The sequence below is a fragment of the Antechinus flavipes genome, chromosome 2 (assembly GCF_016432865.1).
Source record: "Antechinus flavipes isolate AdamAnt ecotype Samford, QLD, Australia chromosome 2, AdamAnt_v2, whole genome shotgun sequence".
Classification (NCBI taxonomy): Eukaryota; Metazoa; Chordata; class Mammalia; order Dasyuromorphia; family Dasyuridae; genus Antechinus; species Antechinus flavipes.
The window spans coordinates 562110749-562130960 of NC_067399.1; the positions used below are offsets into that span (position 1 = coordinate 562110749).

The 20212-nt window shown below is 36.7% G+C and overlaps 1 protein-coding gene across 1 annotated transcript in view; it reads right to left on the reverse strand.

Annotated features, from left to right (window-relative positions):
* The window catches only part of ST8SIA2 (ST8 alpha-N-acetyl-neuraminide alpha-2,8-sialyltransferase 2), a 90434-nt gene that overhangs the window by 9743 nt on the left and 60479 nt on the right, over positions 1 to 20212 (reverse strand). Inside the window, exon 5 of the mRNA XM_051981050.1 lies at positions 12209 to 12502. Within this exon, the coding sequence (XP_051837010.1) occupies positions 12209 to 12502 (294 nt within the window). The remainder of the gene's footprint in view (positions 1 to 12208; positions 12503 to 20212) is intronic.

Sequence of the window (20212 nt, forward strand, 5' to 3'; positions counted from 1 at the left end):
GTAACTCTGTGCTTGTAAAAAGGAGAGGAAAAAAATGTAGATTAGAGAAGCAGGCAGTCTTAATAGATTCTTAATGGAGGCCAGCCATAACATGAGTAGGGCAGCTAGGTGATATAGTGAATAGAGTCCAGGCTTGGAGTCAGGAAGGCCTGAGTTTAACGTATTTATTAGTTGTGTGAGTCTGAGAAAGTCATTTAACTTTTCTTTGCCTCATTTTTTTAATCTGTAAAATGGGGATAATAATAGTAGCTGCCCCCAGGGTTATTGGGCTGATCACAGTGCCTTGAAAATAGTTAAGTGTTATATAATATAAATATATATTATTATGAATGGCATGGCCCAATTGGCCACAAAGTATGGATGATAAATTTATGAAATATTGCAAGGAAAGGAGTAAATAAACTAACCTCCATGGTATATCTGCCATAGGCCCTGAAACAGCTAAATGCCAAAGTGGGCTGGTACCTCTCAGTTCTAAGGAGATCTGATGGTCATGGTAGCTGAAGAGCCTGTAGATATTTTCAAGTAGCTGGGGATAAATTCTTTGTATGACAAAGAGCCCAACTCTTCCATGCTTTGTTCCTGGTTTAGATGACTCACAGGATTTTGGAAAGTCCCTTTGGGGACACAGAATCACTGAATTTCAGAATGAGACAGTATCTCAGTGGCCACCCAGTCAAAGTCCAAAAGAAGATACTTCACAAAATATTTGACAAGTGGTAATCCAATCTCAGTAATGAGGAGCTGTAGGGAGGAAAACTCTAAGGGAGGAGTTCTTACTATCTCACATTGTTATTAGGATGTTTTTCCTTACTTGGAGCCTAAATTTTACATCTTTGCAACTGTTACCCATTGTTCCAAATTGAAACAAGTGTAATTCTTCTTCTATGTAGCCTTTTAAAACATGAAAGAGATATCATCCTCTTTCTGACTCCTTTTCTCCTCCCTCATCAACTCACCCTCTCTTCTCACTATCTTTGAGTCAACCCTCTCATTTTATAGGTTGGTAAATGAAGATCCAGAGAGGTGAGATAATGTTTTCAAGGCCACACAGGTAGTAACTAGCGAAGCTGAGATAGAAATCTGTGTCTCCTAACTCTGAGTGTTTGATTTCACCATGCTTATTTTTGTTCATTCATTCATCTATTCCTTCATGCATTGATTTATTTATTCATTCATTTCTTTATTTTCTTTGACTCAATTTAGAGTCTATCTCTATTTTTGGCTCCTCATGTCACCTTCCTGCCCTCTTGTTACATTGTTACATATCACTCTGAGACTCTTTTGGCCATGTGTTGACTGACCCACCTTTGTGACAGCAAGCGTGATCCTGAACCTTCACTCTGATACCTCAGTGAGCACTCCAGAAGGCTCCAGGATCCCCCTTGTCACCATCGCGGATATGGTTTGACAGTAAAAAAGTGAATTAAACATTAATTTCTAAAGAGGAGCCCCCTTATCTCCTAGTTTTACTGTACAGGTAAATTAGGACTCCTGAGGGATGTCAGCAAGAACAAGGGAGCACCACATATGGACAGTTTATATTAAAAGCTAAGTGGGTTAAAAAGGAACAAATCACTATCTTCTTCTTCCTTTCTCCTTCCCCTTTCCTTATCTTTTCAGTTGCTCTAGTCAATTTAGAGAATATCTGTGTGGTCAACATGCATACCATTCCTTTCCTTAGCAAAACAGCTGGGGATTGAAACAAAAACTAATTAATTTTTCTTCCCTAAATGAGTCTAGCTGCGTATATCCTGGATGCCGGGTTGATGATACACCTTTAATATTCCAGACCTAAGATTTTAATTAGAAGCAAGGCAATCTCCAAGAAGGCAGTAATTATTTTTCAAAATGGGTACACCAATCACAATAACTATTAAGCACGATGTTTCACAAACATAGATAGCAATAAATGAAAAGAGCAGAATTTTTTTTCTGTAACATGAATCTTCCTTCTTTCAAGTTTCTCTCCTTCAATGCTGCATTACATTAGTCTAAATAGGTGACAAAAAAACTTTAGAGCATTAGAATGCAAGTTCATTGAAGGCAAGACCTGTCTTTGCTTACCACAGTGACTGGCACATAGTGCTCAATGTACTCAATAATCGATTGTATCTTTTTTTTTTTTTTTTTTTTTGCTTTGACTCAGATCCTATCTTTATCCTTAGCTCTACAAAGTACTCAATAAATGCTTGTCCCTTGTTTATATTTTTATAGCCCCTCTCTACAGAGGGCTCACAACACACAATGTGGTATGTGAAGTATATTTTGGGGTCACCACTTCAACCCACAGGGAGAAGCATTTCTATTTTTATATTGCTGAACTGGGCCAAGTGACATATTAAAATTTGCTTGCTGAGGTCAGTCACAAGAAAAGTTGGGAATATAATTCCCAGATCCTAATTATCTGTGTTCTATACATCACCCCATGTTGCTCTAAACCGAGCTGTATCTGATTGGCTGATGTTTGAGATTCTGGAGCCAACCAAAGAATAGAGCAGCTAGAATGGACAGGACTTATCTCTGCATAGGTACAAAATCCAAAGTGGGCCTGGGAAACCCCTTGATCCATCATTACTCTTTCTTTGGAAGCTCTGATATCATGGAAATTTCCTATGGTGAAGTGATTCACCCTTACTGTTTGGCAACCAAACCAGATGGCTTTGGCTTGGGAAGAGTGGCAGGATTCCATGCCTACAAGTAGGGTCCATAGCTTGTTAAACAATGGAGTACTTAAGGCTGGGAGGGGAGGCCAGCTGGCTTATTAGTTGGGAAATATCAGAAGCCTAGACTCATTCCTGAGGTTTTCCAGGCTGAATGGACAGGTTAATAGAGCACCAGCTAGTAAGCTGCCAAAATAAAATATTTGTACAATAGAATATTTGTATAAATGAGCTGAGAAAGCTCCTGATGTTTGTGTTTATTAGGAAGAATATTGTTTTCTTGAAACTGTTACCCTGGAAATAAGAAGTAACATACTTCTTACCCAAATAGCCTGCATAGGTGGACGTTGAGGCTGTTTGAAGGGATATTGTGGATTATCAAAATTTACTTGGACTCTCATATTAAAATTATACCACTTTTTGGTATAATTTTTTTAAACTTTAAAACTTTGCATGAGGGTCCAAGTATTGTTCTACAGGGGTTATATTTGTTAGGAAAATAAGAAAAAAAGGGCCTGTTGACCTCATTTAATATTCTTTCAGGGGAGTATATTGTTCATTCATTCATTCATTTTAGAAACTGAGCCCTAAACTGAGGTTGCTCCTCAAGTAAGCATTATTTCAGAAAAGGTAATTATAAACCATGAATATCTGCACCTTTCCTTTCTTTCTCCATAGGTCCCAATCTCTCCTTTAGCATCAGTTGGATGCTCTTGTGACCTGTTTAGGCTCTTGTTCCCTCTCAGGGCCTGGTTCTATCTGTCTGAAGACAAAACCAGAAGTTTATCACTTCTGGAGCATGATGCCAAAATCTTCCTGTGTTGACATGGAGCAGGAACAAAGTGATTCTCTGGGCAGTGGAATAAGTTTAAATTCCAGAACTGTCAAAGAACGTTTACAAAGGACTTTCTCTAAAGCCCAGTTCCTAGAAACAGTTTCACCAACACTCTGATGGGCTCTTGCCTGTTTTAGGAGTTTATGAATAATAATAAATTATATTTCTAAGGCCCTTTACGGTTTAGAAAAAAGTTTTTTTTTTTTTTCAGATTCTGGGCTGTAGGCAGTATAAGTATTATTATCTTAATTTTACAAGTGAGGAAATTGAGGCTCAGAGTAGTTAATTTATCTTTTAGTCAGCAAGGATCAAAGCTGGGGTTCAAATTCAGGTCTCCAGAGCTTTACCAGGATGTATGAAAGAAAGGAACCCTGTGGCTTACAAAAGTAGAGTTGACTCTACTACAATAGCCCTGGTCAGCTGTAAGATTGAGATTCTAAAATTGTAAAAAGTAAAAAGTACAGTAAAATTGTAGGAAAGTAAAAAAACAAAACAAAAACTTGTAAACTTTAAAGCATTATATGGAGATACGATTTTTTTTTTCCAGTATTGATTGAGAAAAGCCCTGAATCTCTGGCAGTTTGATGTAGTGGAAAGAAGGAAGGGAAAGATTAAATAAACATTTATTAAGTTTCTACTAGGTAAGTGCCAGGCACTGTGCTAAAGGTTTACACATATCTCATTTAAAGCAGCTACTTAGTGTGGGGAATAGAATGATGAGCCTAGAGTCAGGAAGCCTCAAATTCTTGAGTTCAAATCCAACTTCACTCACTTATTAGCTGGATGACCCTTGACAAATCACTTAACTCTACTTGCCTCATTTTCTACACCTGTAAAATGAAGAGGAGAAGAAAATGGCAAACTACTCCAGAATCTTTGCCAAGAAAGCCCCAAACAGGATCATGAAGAGCTGGCCATGACTGAAAATGACTGAACAACAAATGTGAATTATCAAAATTTACTTGAACTCTCTTATTAAAGCACTGTGTTAAATGATTTACAAATATTATTTAATTTAAGAAGACTAGTTTTGGACTCAAGGGTCCTGAGTGTGAATCTTGACAATGACAAATAATAGTGTTTCCTTAGATTAGTGACAAATCAATTTCCTCCTTGTAAAATGGAGCTCATAATAACATACTCATCTACTTGGAAGTATTCTTACATGAAAAGTACTTCATGAGCTTTAAAGTTAATTATATCATTCAATCCACAATCATTTATTAAATACCCACAATATGTCAGGCATTGGAGACTAAAGTCAAAAATGAAATAATCCCTGAACTTCAGGTGCTGTTATTATTATATGATTGTTGAGAATGTTAAATTAGCTAAAGGGCTATATTAATACTATTGATTATTATTATTATTATTTGTCTGGAACTTTGAGTTTCTAAATAAAAATTCTAGACTTGCATGAACTTCTTCAATCTACCCATATAAATCTGACATAGAAAAGTGGAAATTTTGAAAATTGAGGTGGTGCCCCAAAATTGGGGAATGACTCAATAAACTGTGGTATGTGTTTGTGATGGAATATTATTGTTCTATGGGAAATGGTGAGCAAGATGGTCTCAGAAGAAAAAGAGTTGGAAAATCCTCCATGAACCCAAGCAAAGTGAAATGTACTGTATACACAGTAATATCAATGTTCTGGGATGACTAGCTATAAATGACTGCTATTCTTGGGAGTACAATCATCCATGATTTCTCTGAAGGGCTTATGAAAAGTCCATACCAAGAGAAGGAACTGACTATCTGACTATGTCTAAGTACAGATTAAACCATTCTCTCTCTCTCTCTCTCTCTCTCTCTCTCTCTCTCTCTCTCTCTCTCTCTCTCTCTCTCTGTGTTTAACTTAATTTTTCTTAAAGTTTTACTTTCATTAGGGTGAGAGATCTATGCTTTCTTTCACAACTTGACTTTTATGGAAATGTTTTGCATAACTTCACATGTGATTTCTTAATTATGAGTAGGAATAAGAGATAGAACTTAGAGCTCAAATATTTTTAGATAACAAATGTAAAAAATTTGTTTTGAATGTTACTGGGAAAAATATTAAATAAGTACATTAAAAGAAAAAAAAAGAAAAGTGGAATTTTAAAAGATAGTAGAGATCATCTAGTTTGGCTGCCAGGCTTTCCTTTTTGAATTATTATATTTTAAAAAATCAGTTTGCAAGAAGTGGTAAAGGAATTCATTTTTTCTTTTTTTTAAATAGGAACATAGGGGCAGCTAGATAGTGTAATGGATAGAGCACTGGCCCTGAAGTCAATAGGATCTGAGTTTAAATTTGGCTTCAGACTACACTTATTAGTTGTATGACCCTAGGCAAGTTAGTTAACCTCAGTTGCCTCACCACCTCCCCCCCAAAAAAAAACCAAACCAAACCAAAACAAAACAAAACCAGGATCATAGATTTTGAAGACTTTTCTAGTTCAATTTCTTCATTAAATTTTTTTTTTTTTTAAGGACTGAAGCTATTTGTCTTTGCTAATAAGTGGCAGAACTGAATTTTTACCTGGTCCTCTGATTCAAATGCCAGGGAGTTGCATTTTATCTACAAATATGTATATTTTCAAAGGTACTTCCTCTCCTCGTCCTCCCTCCCCCCCCCCCAAAAAAAAAAAAAAAAGAACAGCAAAAAGAGCCAAACAATCATGGGACTATTAAGAAAAACTCTAAGAGAGTTCACAGGATAGTGAACTCTAAGAGTTCTAGAGTATCTAACAGGATAGTTAAAAAACACTGTGGAGAGGAGGGGAAAGAGTAAGAGAGGTAAGAAGTTTGGAGGTTCCTGTGATATGAAGAGTTTTCAAGAATAAACTCAGATTACCAACTAATTCAATCAGAAAATTAAGAAACAAACCAGTTGAATGATAATGAGAGTAAAAGCTATGTCACAAAATTTGACATGTTTCTATCAATCTGAAGGCAAAAATGGAATTTTGGTAATGCAAAAGAAGGTTTAAATCAGTGTTAGGACCTAAATTTCATTGAACCCCTCCCATTCTTTTCTCTCTCTCCTCTCTGAACCTAAATCACAAACTAGTTCATTGATGGAATAGAGTCTAGAGCAGTTCTACACTAGAGCTATTATTTACTTGTGGGTTCCTGAAATTCCAAGTTTGGTGAAATTGATTTTGGAGCCAAAGAATGATTCGTAAGCAATGCCAATTAATATCTGGTTAAAAAACTGTATTTCATGAAGAACATTAATTAATTTTACCAGATTAACTCCTGTAAATATTATGGTCTAGATTTTGAGGAGGTATATACATATATGTGTGTGTGTGTGTAAATACACACACACATACATATATGTATGAAATATAATAGACTAAACTGTTGCCAAAGAGGGTTGGGTGTGAACTGCTGATCACATTCTTAACTGCTGCTTTCCTTTACTTGAAGTATCCCAGATTCTCCAAACATGCTTTTGCCTTTTCCATATGAGATTGTGAAGAAAATCACAAAAGATTTTCTTTCTTTCTTTCTTTCTTTTTTAACCAGTGAAACCCTGGCCAAGTTACTCAATCTTTGTGAACTCTGGTGTCCTCAGATATAAAAAGCTGTAAAAAGTTTGGAATAGGTCATCTCTAAGGTTCCTTCCAGTTTGGAAATTTTCTGCCTTATGGCTATTGTGAGTCAATAACTACCTTTATCTAATTTAGCAAAAGACTATTGTCACTTTTGCTAGATTGGGACAATAATCAGCCTTATTAACATTAATAATATATATAAACATATATATAAATATATAATATAGTTATAAACATAACTCAAAATTCATAAAGACCAAGATAATATTAGTTCTTCAAAGAAATTGGCTCCAGAAACATCTCAGAGAGGAAAGTAAGCCCTATAGCTTTGTGCAGTTACTTTAAAAAATATTGTGTGCACTCCCAATGCAAGCTGGGCCAATACAGCCCTGGCCCTATCCTTGGCCCCACTGGTAGCAAAGCCGAACTCTGTTTCTTTAGCACACTAGATTTTACAGCTATAGTGGGGCAGGGAAACGCCTAACAGTTCCAGGGTAGAAAATAATGCTTATGGTCAGATTTCTAGAAGGATCTCTGAAAACAGCTTCACAAAAATCCAGAAGCTTGAGACAGTGTCCCCTCCACCCAGGAACCAGAGCCCTACTTAAACAAAGAGTTAAAAGCTGAGTAATAAGCTAAAAAAGTGAGTAGACAACAAAAAAAGTTTCTGACCATAGAAAATTAACACACATGCTGAAGATAATTACAAAGTCCAAGTTCCTACATGCAAAGCCTCCAAGAAAAAATAAGAATTGGGTTCAAGCCACGGAAGAGTTTAAAAGGGATTTTGAAAATCAAGTAAAAGAGATAGAGGAAAAATTAGAAAAAAATTTCGAGTGGTACAAAAACAAATATAAAAAACTAATAAGGAGAAGAATCTCTTAAAAAGTAAAACTAGACAATTGAGAAAGGAGGTAAAAAAAAACTCACTGAGGAAAATAATTCCTTAAAAATTAGAATTGAGCAAATAGAAGCTAATGACTTCACAAGAAATCAAGATACAATAAAGCAAAATAAAAAAATGTAAAAAAGCTTTTTAACAGTTACTGGGCTCCCTATAGAGAAACTATGAAGCACAATTAGGTTCTAGAAACCAAACTGGAGCAAATTAGTTTGCTATCAGATCTAACATTTACCTAAGAGTCTCAGTAGAAGCATTTCCCTGCATAGTTTCTTGATTTTGATAGTACTAGGAAAAGAAGTCAAATAGTTAGTTAAAAGATATAAAAATACCTCGAAGAGTAGTCATGACCAACCTGATCTTTGATCTCTTTTTTTTTCTTTCTTTATTTCATTTTGTTTTTGAAGGGACTGCCTTGACCTTAGCAAGAGTTCATGGACCTGGCTGCTGGCCAGTTGGTTTCTGCACCAAGCTGATAAGCCACAGGGATCCATTGGGAACACCTTTTCTTAAATACTTCATTTAGTATCTCTTCTGCCCTGGCTGGGGATGTCTGTACAAAGGGGATAGGTCTTAAAGAAATCAGCAAGGCATCCAGGAGCCATTAATTAGACATCAATTTACATCAGTTCTCTTAACTAGTGTATTGGGAAGCAAGAGAACTGGAGGGGCTGAGTAGGTCAGTGTGCAGCTTTTCTGGCTGAGGGGGCTATTCTCTCTGTGGGTTACAACCTTCTCCATTGCCGTAATTGAATTAGATCTATTCGGTACCAGCTGCTGACTCTCCCGTTTCCCACTTCTCACTGCCATAGACAATTACCTCTGTGACTCATTTGTGGAACTCTTCCCCCCTGTTTCTCACCTCACTTGCCAAAAGACTGGCCCTCTGCATTCTAACACTCGGCAGGAAGGGCGAGCCAGCTGCTCTCCCATGTTACCTCAGTCCACATGGAGGAAGCCAGCCCAATTTGACTGTCAGGTCCCTGACCTCTGCAGTGGTAGGACTCGGTTCCTGCCAGTTCCTTGTCCAGGGATTCACATACAAGGCTGTCAATTCAATCTTTTTTTTTTTTTTTTTTGTACTTCTAATTCTCAATTCTCTCTTCAAGGTACTACTTGACTAATCTGCTTAGACGCCCAAGACTGGAGAGGAATAATGACAGAATAACATGTATCAGTGTGATTCTCTCAACATAAAGATGGGAGCCTAGCCATCACTCTTGGAAGCTGCACAAATGTCTTTTAGTAGATCAAATGTCACCAAGAGAAACACATGGCCACTCAATTGACCAGCATTTCTTGGATACTTTCACCCATTAGGAATGCTCTTCCCTCTTTGAGACGACTACAGCTGCTTCCAACTGCCTTCTTCCTCTCTCCCTTCTGGTTTATTGAAGTCTCCCAGCTTATGATATCGATACCATACATAGCTCTCATCTGAAAGATCTATAGTCATTATCTTGGGAGCTTCACCCACATTCATTTGATGGCTATATGATTTCTCAGAGAGTAATGATGAACTTCTCAAACATAGGAATTTCAGAGCTGGAAGGCGTCAGCACGGTAGCTGATCCAATGTACATCTGAACCAGAATCCCTTCTGTTATATACGGACTGACATGTCACCACATAGGTTTCCCTTGCAGACTTTTAAGGAAGGGAAACTTATTACCTTTTGAGAAGGCAGACTGTTCTACTTTGGGATAGCTCTGATAAGAAGTTTTTTCTTTGTCTCTCACCCCACCCCCACTTTTCAACTCTTCACAACTGCTATCCACTATTCCTACTTCTGTTCTTTGGGGCCAAGTATATAACACGTTCAATTCATCTTTCACATAATAGACCTTCAAATACTTGAACACAGTTACCATATCTTCCATAATTCTTCTTTTATTCACCAAAACATCCTAAAGTCCTTCAACTAATCCTTATTAATTGAATTCAAGGCCTTTGATCATTTTGGTCATTCTGAGATGGGGTACTCTCCAGTTTCTCAGTGTTTTTCTTAGTCTATGACATCCAGAAATGAACATGCTATTCCAGATGTGGTCTAAACAGGGCAGTGTTCAGTGGAACAATCTCTGCTATTGAAAGCATTTACTTTCCTGCTTCCACATTACATATTTGATTTAGATTGGACTTGCAGTCCCTTACTTATTTGTTTATATATATTTGTTTGTATATATATATATATATATATGCTGAATTGCTCTATATCTATGATTCCACCATTTAGTACTTGGGAAATTTAGTTTTTGAGTTCAAGAGTATGAAGGAGTTCTAAGTGAGTTCTATCCAAATCTATAGATAGGATATATGATATAGATTCTTATGCCTTTCACTGACATTCTGCTGTTGCTCTATTATGTCATCCACAAATCTTATGCTCAACTAAAGAAAAAGTTTGGTCACTAGTTAGGCTCCAGGATTTCTTCTTTTTTTTTTGTTCAGAGCTGAGAACTATTTTCTGCCAAGAGAAATGTAAATTCTTAAGAGAAAGGACTGTTATCCCAGTACCTAAAACAGTGCCTGGCATATAGTAGGTACTTAATAAATGTTTGCATTTCACAGTCTCATTTGATTGCATCGATATAGCTTAGTTCTCAATCAGTGTACCTTCTGGGAGTTTTTGGCATAGAAAGACGCCACAATCTCAGGATTAGCAGCCTATTTGTTTAAAGGGCTTATTACAGGAGCTTAGAGCAATTTTGACAGATGAAAGTAAGTCAATTACAGCTAGAAATAACTCTGCCTTCCCATGGTCCTTTGCCCCCTGCCTAGTTCCCTTTCAAGAGTGTTTTTCCTTTTTACCTGCAGGCTACTCTTCTTTCTCACTAATCCTTTCTGACCCATAACAAGACATTTAAGTTAAGTTGCCTCCCAATGGGAAGGATTATTATAAAATAGATGAATTTTAAGAATTGTCCTTTTGGGTCAGACTTACTAACCTATATATTTTGTCCCTGACAGCAGCACAATGAGAGGTTTGAGAGAGGGCATTGTCCTTTTTGATATTAACATCAAATATTTAGGAATGGAGCTCAGACCTCCTTGGTTTCCAATGGATATCTGTCAGGATTGAAACTTCTCTTGAATTTATTTACTTATCCTACACAGAGAGGCAACAGAATGTAGTGGGCAGAATACTGCACTTATAATCAGGAAAGTGATTACTGGGTGAAAATTCTGCCTCAGATATTTACTAGTTGTATGATCCTGGCCAAGTCAGTTAACCTTGTTCAACCTCTGTTTCCTTATCCATAAAATGGAAAAAAAAAAGTTTCTACCTCACAGAATGATTGTGAGGATCAGATGAAATACTTTATATAATTCCCTTTTCAAAGCTGAAAATATTACATAAATGTGAGCTATTGTCATTATTTCTCACAGGATGGAGAAAGTTGCAGTTTCACTAGTTCCTGTAATGAAGGTTCTGTTCATAGGCCTGGATCATGGGAAATATTTGATAACTTATCATAAGAAAATTGAGGGAATCTGAGAGTTTCCCTTTAACTAGTATGTCAATTCCTTTTCATTTTGGATCCAAATGAGGGCTTTATAGTATTTTAGGGGCAAGCATGGAAGTTACAATGGACTACCTGGTCTTATTTTCTTTTTAGGTCTCCTAGAGGTTTTGACCTCCCATTTGTTCTAAAGGGCAACAAGGCTCAGGAAATGAGCATATGTTGTGAAGTTGGGGAATGTGGGATATTTGCTATTTAATTCTAGGTCTCTCCATGGAGATTGCCCTAGATGGCGCGATATACCAGTGCAAGTGCCAGGCTGATGGATGCCATATTACATTAAGGGGTGGAGAGAATCAGCAGACTGTGATGTGAATGCTGTGTGAATGTCAACTTATTTGGCTAGGGCTGGTGAAGAACCAACAGATGGTGGTGATTTATTATCACCACTGACTCAGGATGGATGAGGGTCAGAGGAGCACTACAGAGCCTTCTGGTTACCCTCTATATCCTTTTCTCAATTCACTAATATACTCTCTTTCTCGAGAAGAGAGACAGCCCCTGAAAGGAAGATATAATCACTAATGATTCAATCTAAAGGTCTCATCATTTTCCTTTATGTTTTTTAATTAAAGATTTTCCTGGTCCTCTATAGACATGATATCATGTAGGCAAGAAGACCCAGTTTGATTACTAGTAGCCCAAATTGCAAGAGGCTCCATATGATGATAAACAGACCATATGTTCAGCCCACATCTTTGTCAACTACATCATCTTTTAGCCTTAGGGAGAGGTACTCTTACCCTCGGACAGCGTGTAGCAGGCGCAATGAAGGGTAGGCTGTTCGCACATTGACGTGGTGCTTCAAGATGAGCTCATTCACCCACTCTACCCTCTCCTTGCCACCCTTGGCCATAAATGCAGGAATCCACAGGATGCTGCCATTGAGGCTGTGCAGGCGTTGAAGAAGTTTTTCCCTCCAGGTCTCATTGACCAAGTCCTCAAAGGCCCTCTGGATGACAGAAGGGTTCATGGTCACCAGGTCAGTCTTGATCCCCACATCCTGGGCATATTCCTGGACAGGTGCCAGGTTGCACCTGAAAGTAGAAAAATGAACATTACACCTTCTAGAAAGTAGTAGCATCTCTATAACTTCCCCTTTCTTCCTCTCTACCTGTTTCAATGCTGATCTGTAACAAACACATAATAATTGCTTTTTTTCTTTCTTTAATTCATTCATTCTCTCTATTCAACAGTCAACCACCCAACATATATTTATTAAATGTCTAGTATGTGTATAGTACTAGGTGCAAGAACATTTATGAAGATAAATGAAGTCTCCACCTCAAGCTTTCACTTTAGGAGGGGAAAGTAATAGGTGCACAGATTAGCATACAAATTAGAATACAAAAGCACAAGGGGAATATATAGCACATAAGATTACAGGAGGAAGAAATGGTTTCCAGCACCAATCAGATGATAATTCTTATCCCATTCCCACAATTTAATTCCAAAACCAGTTACCAAGGATTTTCTCTGTATTCGGATAGTCCTCTACTCAGGGGTGATGAGGTTGGCATTTGGAGGACATTTCACCATAGCCCAGATCAACTTTCTAGGATTGCCTATCTCCCATTATAAGGCCTAGTAAATACCCTATAAGGATATTCACAAACTTTTTGTACTCTAGTTTTGTGCCTGGTGATTCATATTTCTTTCTTTCTCTTATTTTCTCCATTTTATCCAGGTTCCTAGAAATCAGGGTTATACTTCAAATATTTGATTAGTGGTAACCACAACTGAGGGGTAATTATTTATCATTCTCAATTGGCAATAGGGCTTTATAATTGCCAGTGGAAAAGTTCTTCTGGAAAAAGAAAACTGTTATGGAAATCAGAATGTATATTTAGTTATTAGAGATGTGAAAAGCTATTTTTTAAATGCTCTTAAGGAGTTCCTATTCTTTTTTCAAAACAGCATTTTATTTTTCCAAATACATATAAAAGATAGTTTTCAATATTCATTTTTAAAATTTTATTTAATAATAACTTTATATTGACAGAATCCATGCCAGGGTAATTTTTTTTACAATATTATCCCTTGCACTCGCTTCTGTTCCGATTTTCCCCCTCCCTCCCTCCACCTCCTCCCCTAGATGGCAAGTAGTCCTATCAATATTCATTTTTGTAAAACTTTGTAATCCAAATTTTTCTTTCTTCTTTTCCTATTTTTCTCCTCCCCTTTTTTCTTCACCCTTCTTAAGACAGAAACAAGCTGATATAGGTTAAATATGTGCAATTCTTTTAAACATGTTTCCATATTTGTCATGTTAGGCAAGAAAAATCAGATCAAAAGGGGAAAAAAGGAAAGAAAAAAAAATTAAGTAAATAACCAAAAAAAGGGAAATACTAAGTTTCAATTCAACCTCAGTCAAGGAGCTCCTATTCTAATAGAAGAAGTGACATCCATGCAACTTTGTACACATAAAATAAGAGCCTCCTGCAGAAAATGGGGTTTAAAGTGGGAAGCCAGGGAAATGAATAGGCAGAACAAAGAAGGGAGAACATTTCAGGCATGGGAGACAGGTAATGAAAAAGCTTGGAGTCCAGACATGAAATGTCTTGTACAAGGAACAGCAAGGAGGCCAGTGTTTCTGGGTCATTGAGCATGAAGAAAAAAGTAAAGTATAAGAAGAATGGAAAGGCAGGCAGAGGCAAGGTTGTGAAGGACTTTAAAAGTCAAACAGATCAGATGTTCTGAATGCTCTTTCTATGACAACAATTCTTGTCAAGTATAGGAGGGGTTGTTGACACTGGTTTAGTGCATGTGTATATTTAAAATGGATTGGGCTTTCAAGTGCCTACTATAAACCCTTAAGCCTGGAACTGATCCTAGGACTCTTAAACCTTTCCCAAGAGTATGAATGTACTTTAGGGACAGTTTCTAGGGCCTTAATCCAGTGTAAATATTCTCATTGTCCATTATGACTATATTTGGGATGTTAATGATAGGAGATTCCTACACTAGATAGACTCTGAAAATAATCCAATTCATCAAAAACTTTAATACCTTGGTGAGTTGGGGAGAGAAGAAAGAGTACATCTGATCTAGGCTTCTACCTTATTGGTATCTAGGCTTCCCATTATGTTTCCTGATATTTATAGGAATACAAGAAAGAATTTTTTTCTTGGGGAACTTCTTCCACCAGTACAGATACTTAAGCTTAGTTAATAGAGGGGGAGCTCTAGGGAGTTGACAAAGAGAATGCGGTTAAGTTAGCTGCCCAGAATCACACAAATATTAAAATATGAGAGGTAAGATTTGAACCCAAGTCTTTCTGGGATCTGATTCATTATGCCAGCCTGCTTTTTCACTATGTAGGCTAGGGAAAATGCCTGCTCCCTTCTTCCCCAGCCTTTATTTAACTCAGCCTTTTGACTTTCTTTTTTGTTGAATATGACGTTCTCTGGGGTCTTCATTAAAAGAAAATGTGTTCTTATGTGTATGTGTATGTGTGTATAACCAAGAAAAGAAGTGTGTTGAGATAATTAAGAGCATTGTATGTATTAAGAATAAGCTTGCAGAATATGAGTCTTTAGAACTTTTTATTGATTTTTTTTCTATGAAAAGAGTGGACTTGCCCATTTTGATCCATTCTTGACTCATTGTGGATCTGTTAGTGAATAATTGATTGGCACGAACTTTTGTAGAGTGAACTTTTGTGAGAGGAGACATTCTATATTGGCTTAAAAAGGAAAGTCTTCATGGTAGACAGCTTTTTATTTTCTTAATACCTTTTCCTTCTTTGTAAGAAACAAGAGCATCAGAACTAACAGAAGACATGGGCCCTACATAGAGGAGATCTCTTCAGTTTAGGAGTTACAAATGAAACTTACCCAAGTGAAGATGTATGTGCCCTTATCTAATGTGGCCCAAGAGGACAGAACCTGAACCTTTGTCTCCTTGATAAAAGTGAAGGGGATATCATGGACAATGTAGAATTCCTAGGCAGTTCAGTCCCCAAAGCCAACCTTCTAACACAGGAAGGGGCTTCTTCCTAGGGGTTCCTGGGAAGTAAACATATGGTGAACCCCCTGGAAGATGGAAGATTATCAAGGGATTTAAACATGACATAGATGAAGTCTTTGAAAGAGACTTGGTTTTTTTCCTTTGCTAATATTGCAAGTTATTCAGACAGTGTAGGTACAATGGGAATTGGGTTAACTGCTATAACACCCTCAAGTTCATTTCCTCTGGGATAATCTAAGCCTCCAGGATAGTACCATAAGGTTGGATTCCTGGATAGGCCCCTGGGATGAAGATAGATTTACCAGAATGTTGGGGGAATTGTTTCCCCAGGAACCCCAAATTCATTTCCCTCCTGAGGAGAATCTAAACCACAGGGTGGTGCTATGAGTCTGACAAATTGAGGAGCCCTGGGGAATGGTTTGACTCACTATAGAGGGAAGATGATTGTATTGATTTTTCAAATGGGCTACTATGGTTCTTTTATGTGTTTCTTGCATTTTCTATTAAGTCTGTCCTGTACTTGATATAGACATTCTTACCTTGAGTGCTTGTATGGGAATTAGGAGACTTTTTTTCTCATATCTGGTGGAACCCTAAATAGAAGTTATATTTGAAGAGTTTCTCATATTAAACCCTGGGTGGGGTTATGTGAGCAAAAGAATTATGATTTTGGTTCTGTCTCTAAGAAAAAAATCAGCCCACATAAATCAAAAGTTTGGAGGTGGAAATGGTTGTAGGCCACAGGTTATATAAGCATCTATAAACCCTAGGTTGGATTCACTTTTGGTGAGGGGGAATTTGCCCAGTGAATCCTTTATGTTGGAAAGAAATGTATAACTCTATAGTAAATATGTCTATGTGTGTCTGCATGTATTCTGCTTTAAAACTTTGGTTTCTGATAATACAGAAACTATATCTCTATAAAGCTTAATGTTTATCACAATTCAAAAAAGAATTATAATTAGAAAGGTTACATACACTGAATGTGAGAAAATTATCATTTTTTGTTATTCAAAATGATGAAATGATAGCCACTTACCTCTATGGAATGAGAGGGATTTTTTTGGGTGGGGAGGGAGCATCTCATTTCATAATTTGGGTATAGTAACATCATCCCCTCACTCATCATACCCAAGGTGATGAAAAGATAAATAGCTTCCAGATTTGTATTTTTACCTTTGCTCTCTCTCCTGAAGTTCAGACTTGTATTATCAACTGTCTTGAGGACATTTCTCCCTGGCTGTCTCACTGGCAAGTTCAGCTTAACTTGACCCAAAATGAATTTCTTTATTTCCTGTTAGATCTGCTTGTCTTTCAAATTTTACAAGTTTTATTAGTGATGCTACCTTACTCAGACTTAGATTCAAAATCCTGTTGTCATATTTGATTCTCCTCTTTTTCTTCTCATATCTAATCACTTACCAAATTTTGTTGATTTTACTATCAAAATGTCTCTCATCTTTCTCCTCTTCTCAATTCCCACTGCCATTTCCTACTCAATCTCTCAAACTACTCACTGGAACTATTGCAATAACCCTTCACATTTCTTCCTACCTACACTCTTCTCCTCCAATTTTTCTCTTAAATGCTGTCATATTCACTTTCCTTATTACATATTTAATTATGTTACTTCTTTGCTTAACATTCCTCAATACTCCCTACTGCTTACCAAGTAAAGTAAAGCTCAAACTCTTCTGGCTGACAATCAAAGTCTTTCACTTCCTTCCATTTCAGCCTGTTCTTTTACTGTTACCTTCTATGATTCAACAGAAAACCATCTTCAACTTCTTGTTGTTCCCCATATATATTATATGCTTTTCTCCCTCTGTTTCTTTGGTTTTATTTTTACTCATGATTTGGAATACCTTCCACACATTACTACTCCTGCCTATTTCATTTATAGATTTACAGGATCATAGCTTTAGAAATGAAAGGCATTTTAGAATTCATCTTGTACACTCCCCTTCCCCAATTTTACAAATGAAGAAATTGAGAGCCAGAAGGTTTAAATGCCTTGGCCAAGGTCACGCAAATAGTAAGTGGCAAAACCTAGATTGGAACCCAGATCTTTTGATTCCAAATTTAGCACTCTTTCCCCTAAACCATGCTGCCTGATTTAATAGAATTCAATTCAATGAATATGTTATAAATCAACTATTGAGCTAGGGATTGGATGGCATCTAAAGCTCAGATAAAAAATAATAACAATAATAGTAATAATAGCTAGCATTTATATAGTGCTTTGGGGTTTATAAAGTGCTTTATACATATTTCATTTTAGATTAAAAAAAAATATCTTCCTTCCCAACAGCTTATAGTCTACTAAAGAATTGGAAGTAAATGGAAATATATACATATATGACAAATACCTTGTAAATGGGAGGTAACCACAGAAGGAAGGCATTGATAATTATAATGATGATGATGATGATATAATAGCTAACATTTTCATAGGACTTATTATGTGCTAGTGCTTTCTTGTTATCATTTCAATTTTTTTCTATATCTTATGTCCATGACTGCTTTTATACACTATTGATTTGTATATATAAAATCCCCCTACTGGGGAAGTGAGATGGTGCAGTGGATAGAGCACCATACTGAAGACCTGAATTCAAATTTGTCCTTAGGTACTTACTAGCTGTGTGATATCAGGCAAGTCATTTAAGCATTTTTGCCTCAGTTTCTATATCTGCAAAATTAACTGGGGAAGGAAATGGCAAATTACTTCAATATCTTTGCCAAGACAACCCAGATGGGGTCATGAAGAGTCAGATATGAGAGAAAATGACTAACCAACCCTCTACTAGTTTGGTAAGTTCCATTAGGGTAGGAATCTTATTTTATTTATCTAACTAGTAACTATTGCTATAGTCCCCATAGAGTAAGCATTTAATAATCATTTGTTGAATTGAATACGCTTAAGTTGAAGAAAGAAAAGGAAGAGTGGAAACATGACTTTATATGGAGTTTGGGTTTTGAGCTTTTTTGGAGCTACTGGTCCAAAGGCCCAGTCAAATAAATTCCAAATAAGGAATCATCTTTTGCATAAGGCATCTGATATCAGCCACTGGCCTTTCTTTACTGTGACTCCCATGATCCGACTCTCAGAGGAATAGATGTTTCTCTGAACTGAAAACTGAGTGGAGAAACTGTTTAGCTTTTTTGGAAGGTAATATGCCCATATTCCCAACATCCAAAGGGCATACTTTGGGTCTGAGGATGCTCTTGTTCTCCAGAATTGCAGATGGAGAGGAGACAGAAAGGTGGAGCTTGGACACCAACTACAAGAAACCTGAGTTTTCAAGACCATTGGTTTTTGACATTGCTTATTTCTTCCCTTCAGAATAGGGAAAATGGAAGATGGGAGAGACAGAATAAGTGTTAGGTAGCTTCAGTCATTGCAAAAGGCTTAATTCCCATGGAGTTATTAGAAAGTCAGGTAGTGGAGACATTTTGATCTAGTAAAGATCCTGGATTAGGAAAACTGGGTTCCAGGCCCACTTCTGTGACTGACTAGTTAAATGATGTTATACAAATCCCTCAACATCCTTGGATCTCAGGTTTTTACCAATAAAACAAGGGGGTTGAGCTAGATGCTACCTAAAATCTGTTCCAGCTAAAAATTTATGATATTTTGTGATCCTGATAAGATCAATTGTTGAACACAAGGGTGATACCATTGAGCATGTATGCCAAAAAACTCATATACACATATATAATAGTTTCACTTTATGCCCTGGAAATAATTTGAAAATATAGGCCTTTTTCATCAATTGGGGAAGGATAGAATAAAATATAGTGCAAGAATGTATAGGATTAAAATTGCACCACAAGGAATGAAAAAGTTGAGGAACTGAGAGAAATATAGGAAGACTTATATGAACAGTAAAACCATCAGAACCAGAAGGACTACATTAATATCAATGAAGACAAAACCAAAAGATAATGGAACATGCTTCAGATGCAATGATCCATTTTAGGTGCTAGAACCTGAAATGAGAATAAACTTTTTTTTTTCAGATGAAAGTCAGTGAACCAGTGGTGTGAAATGTGACATATCTATCCATCAGTTGCTTTATCAAAATATAGATTGATGTTTTGATGGATGGGGAAGAAAGCAGGTTGGGTGAGGGAATGAAACATTAAATGACTTGCCTAGGCTAACTATTATATCTGAGAGGCAGGTCTTAAATCGAGATTCATGTTTTCTTATGCCACATGGATTCTCATGAATATTTTAAATAGATAAGTGGCACAATAGATAGAGCAGTGGGACTGGATTCTGAAAGAAACCCTGACATATCTTGATTTTTTTTTTTCTTACCTTTATTTTACCCACCTATTTTAGCTTACCTATATCACATAGAACTCCTCCTACTACTGACCTCCTTCACTTAAGTCCCAACTAAAATCCCACCTTTTACAAGAAACCTTCCCTAACCCTTATTCATTCTCGTGCCTTTCTCTGTTCATGATTTCCTTTCTATCCCGGTTATAGCTTACTTTGTATATATTTATTAGTATGTTATCTACCTCTTGAGATTATAAACTCATGCAGGGCAGGGAATGATTTTGTCATCTTATATTCCTAGAGTTTAGCACAGTACCTGGCACATAGAAGGTGCTTAATAAATACTTATTGATTGGACATGATATGGGCATGGGGTAGAGGGAAGGCCAATAAAAACCAGTTGAGACCAATATTAATACCTTGCACAGTGTCTTGCCCATAATAATAAATTAATTTATATTATAGATTATGTATAAATAAATAA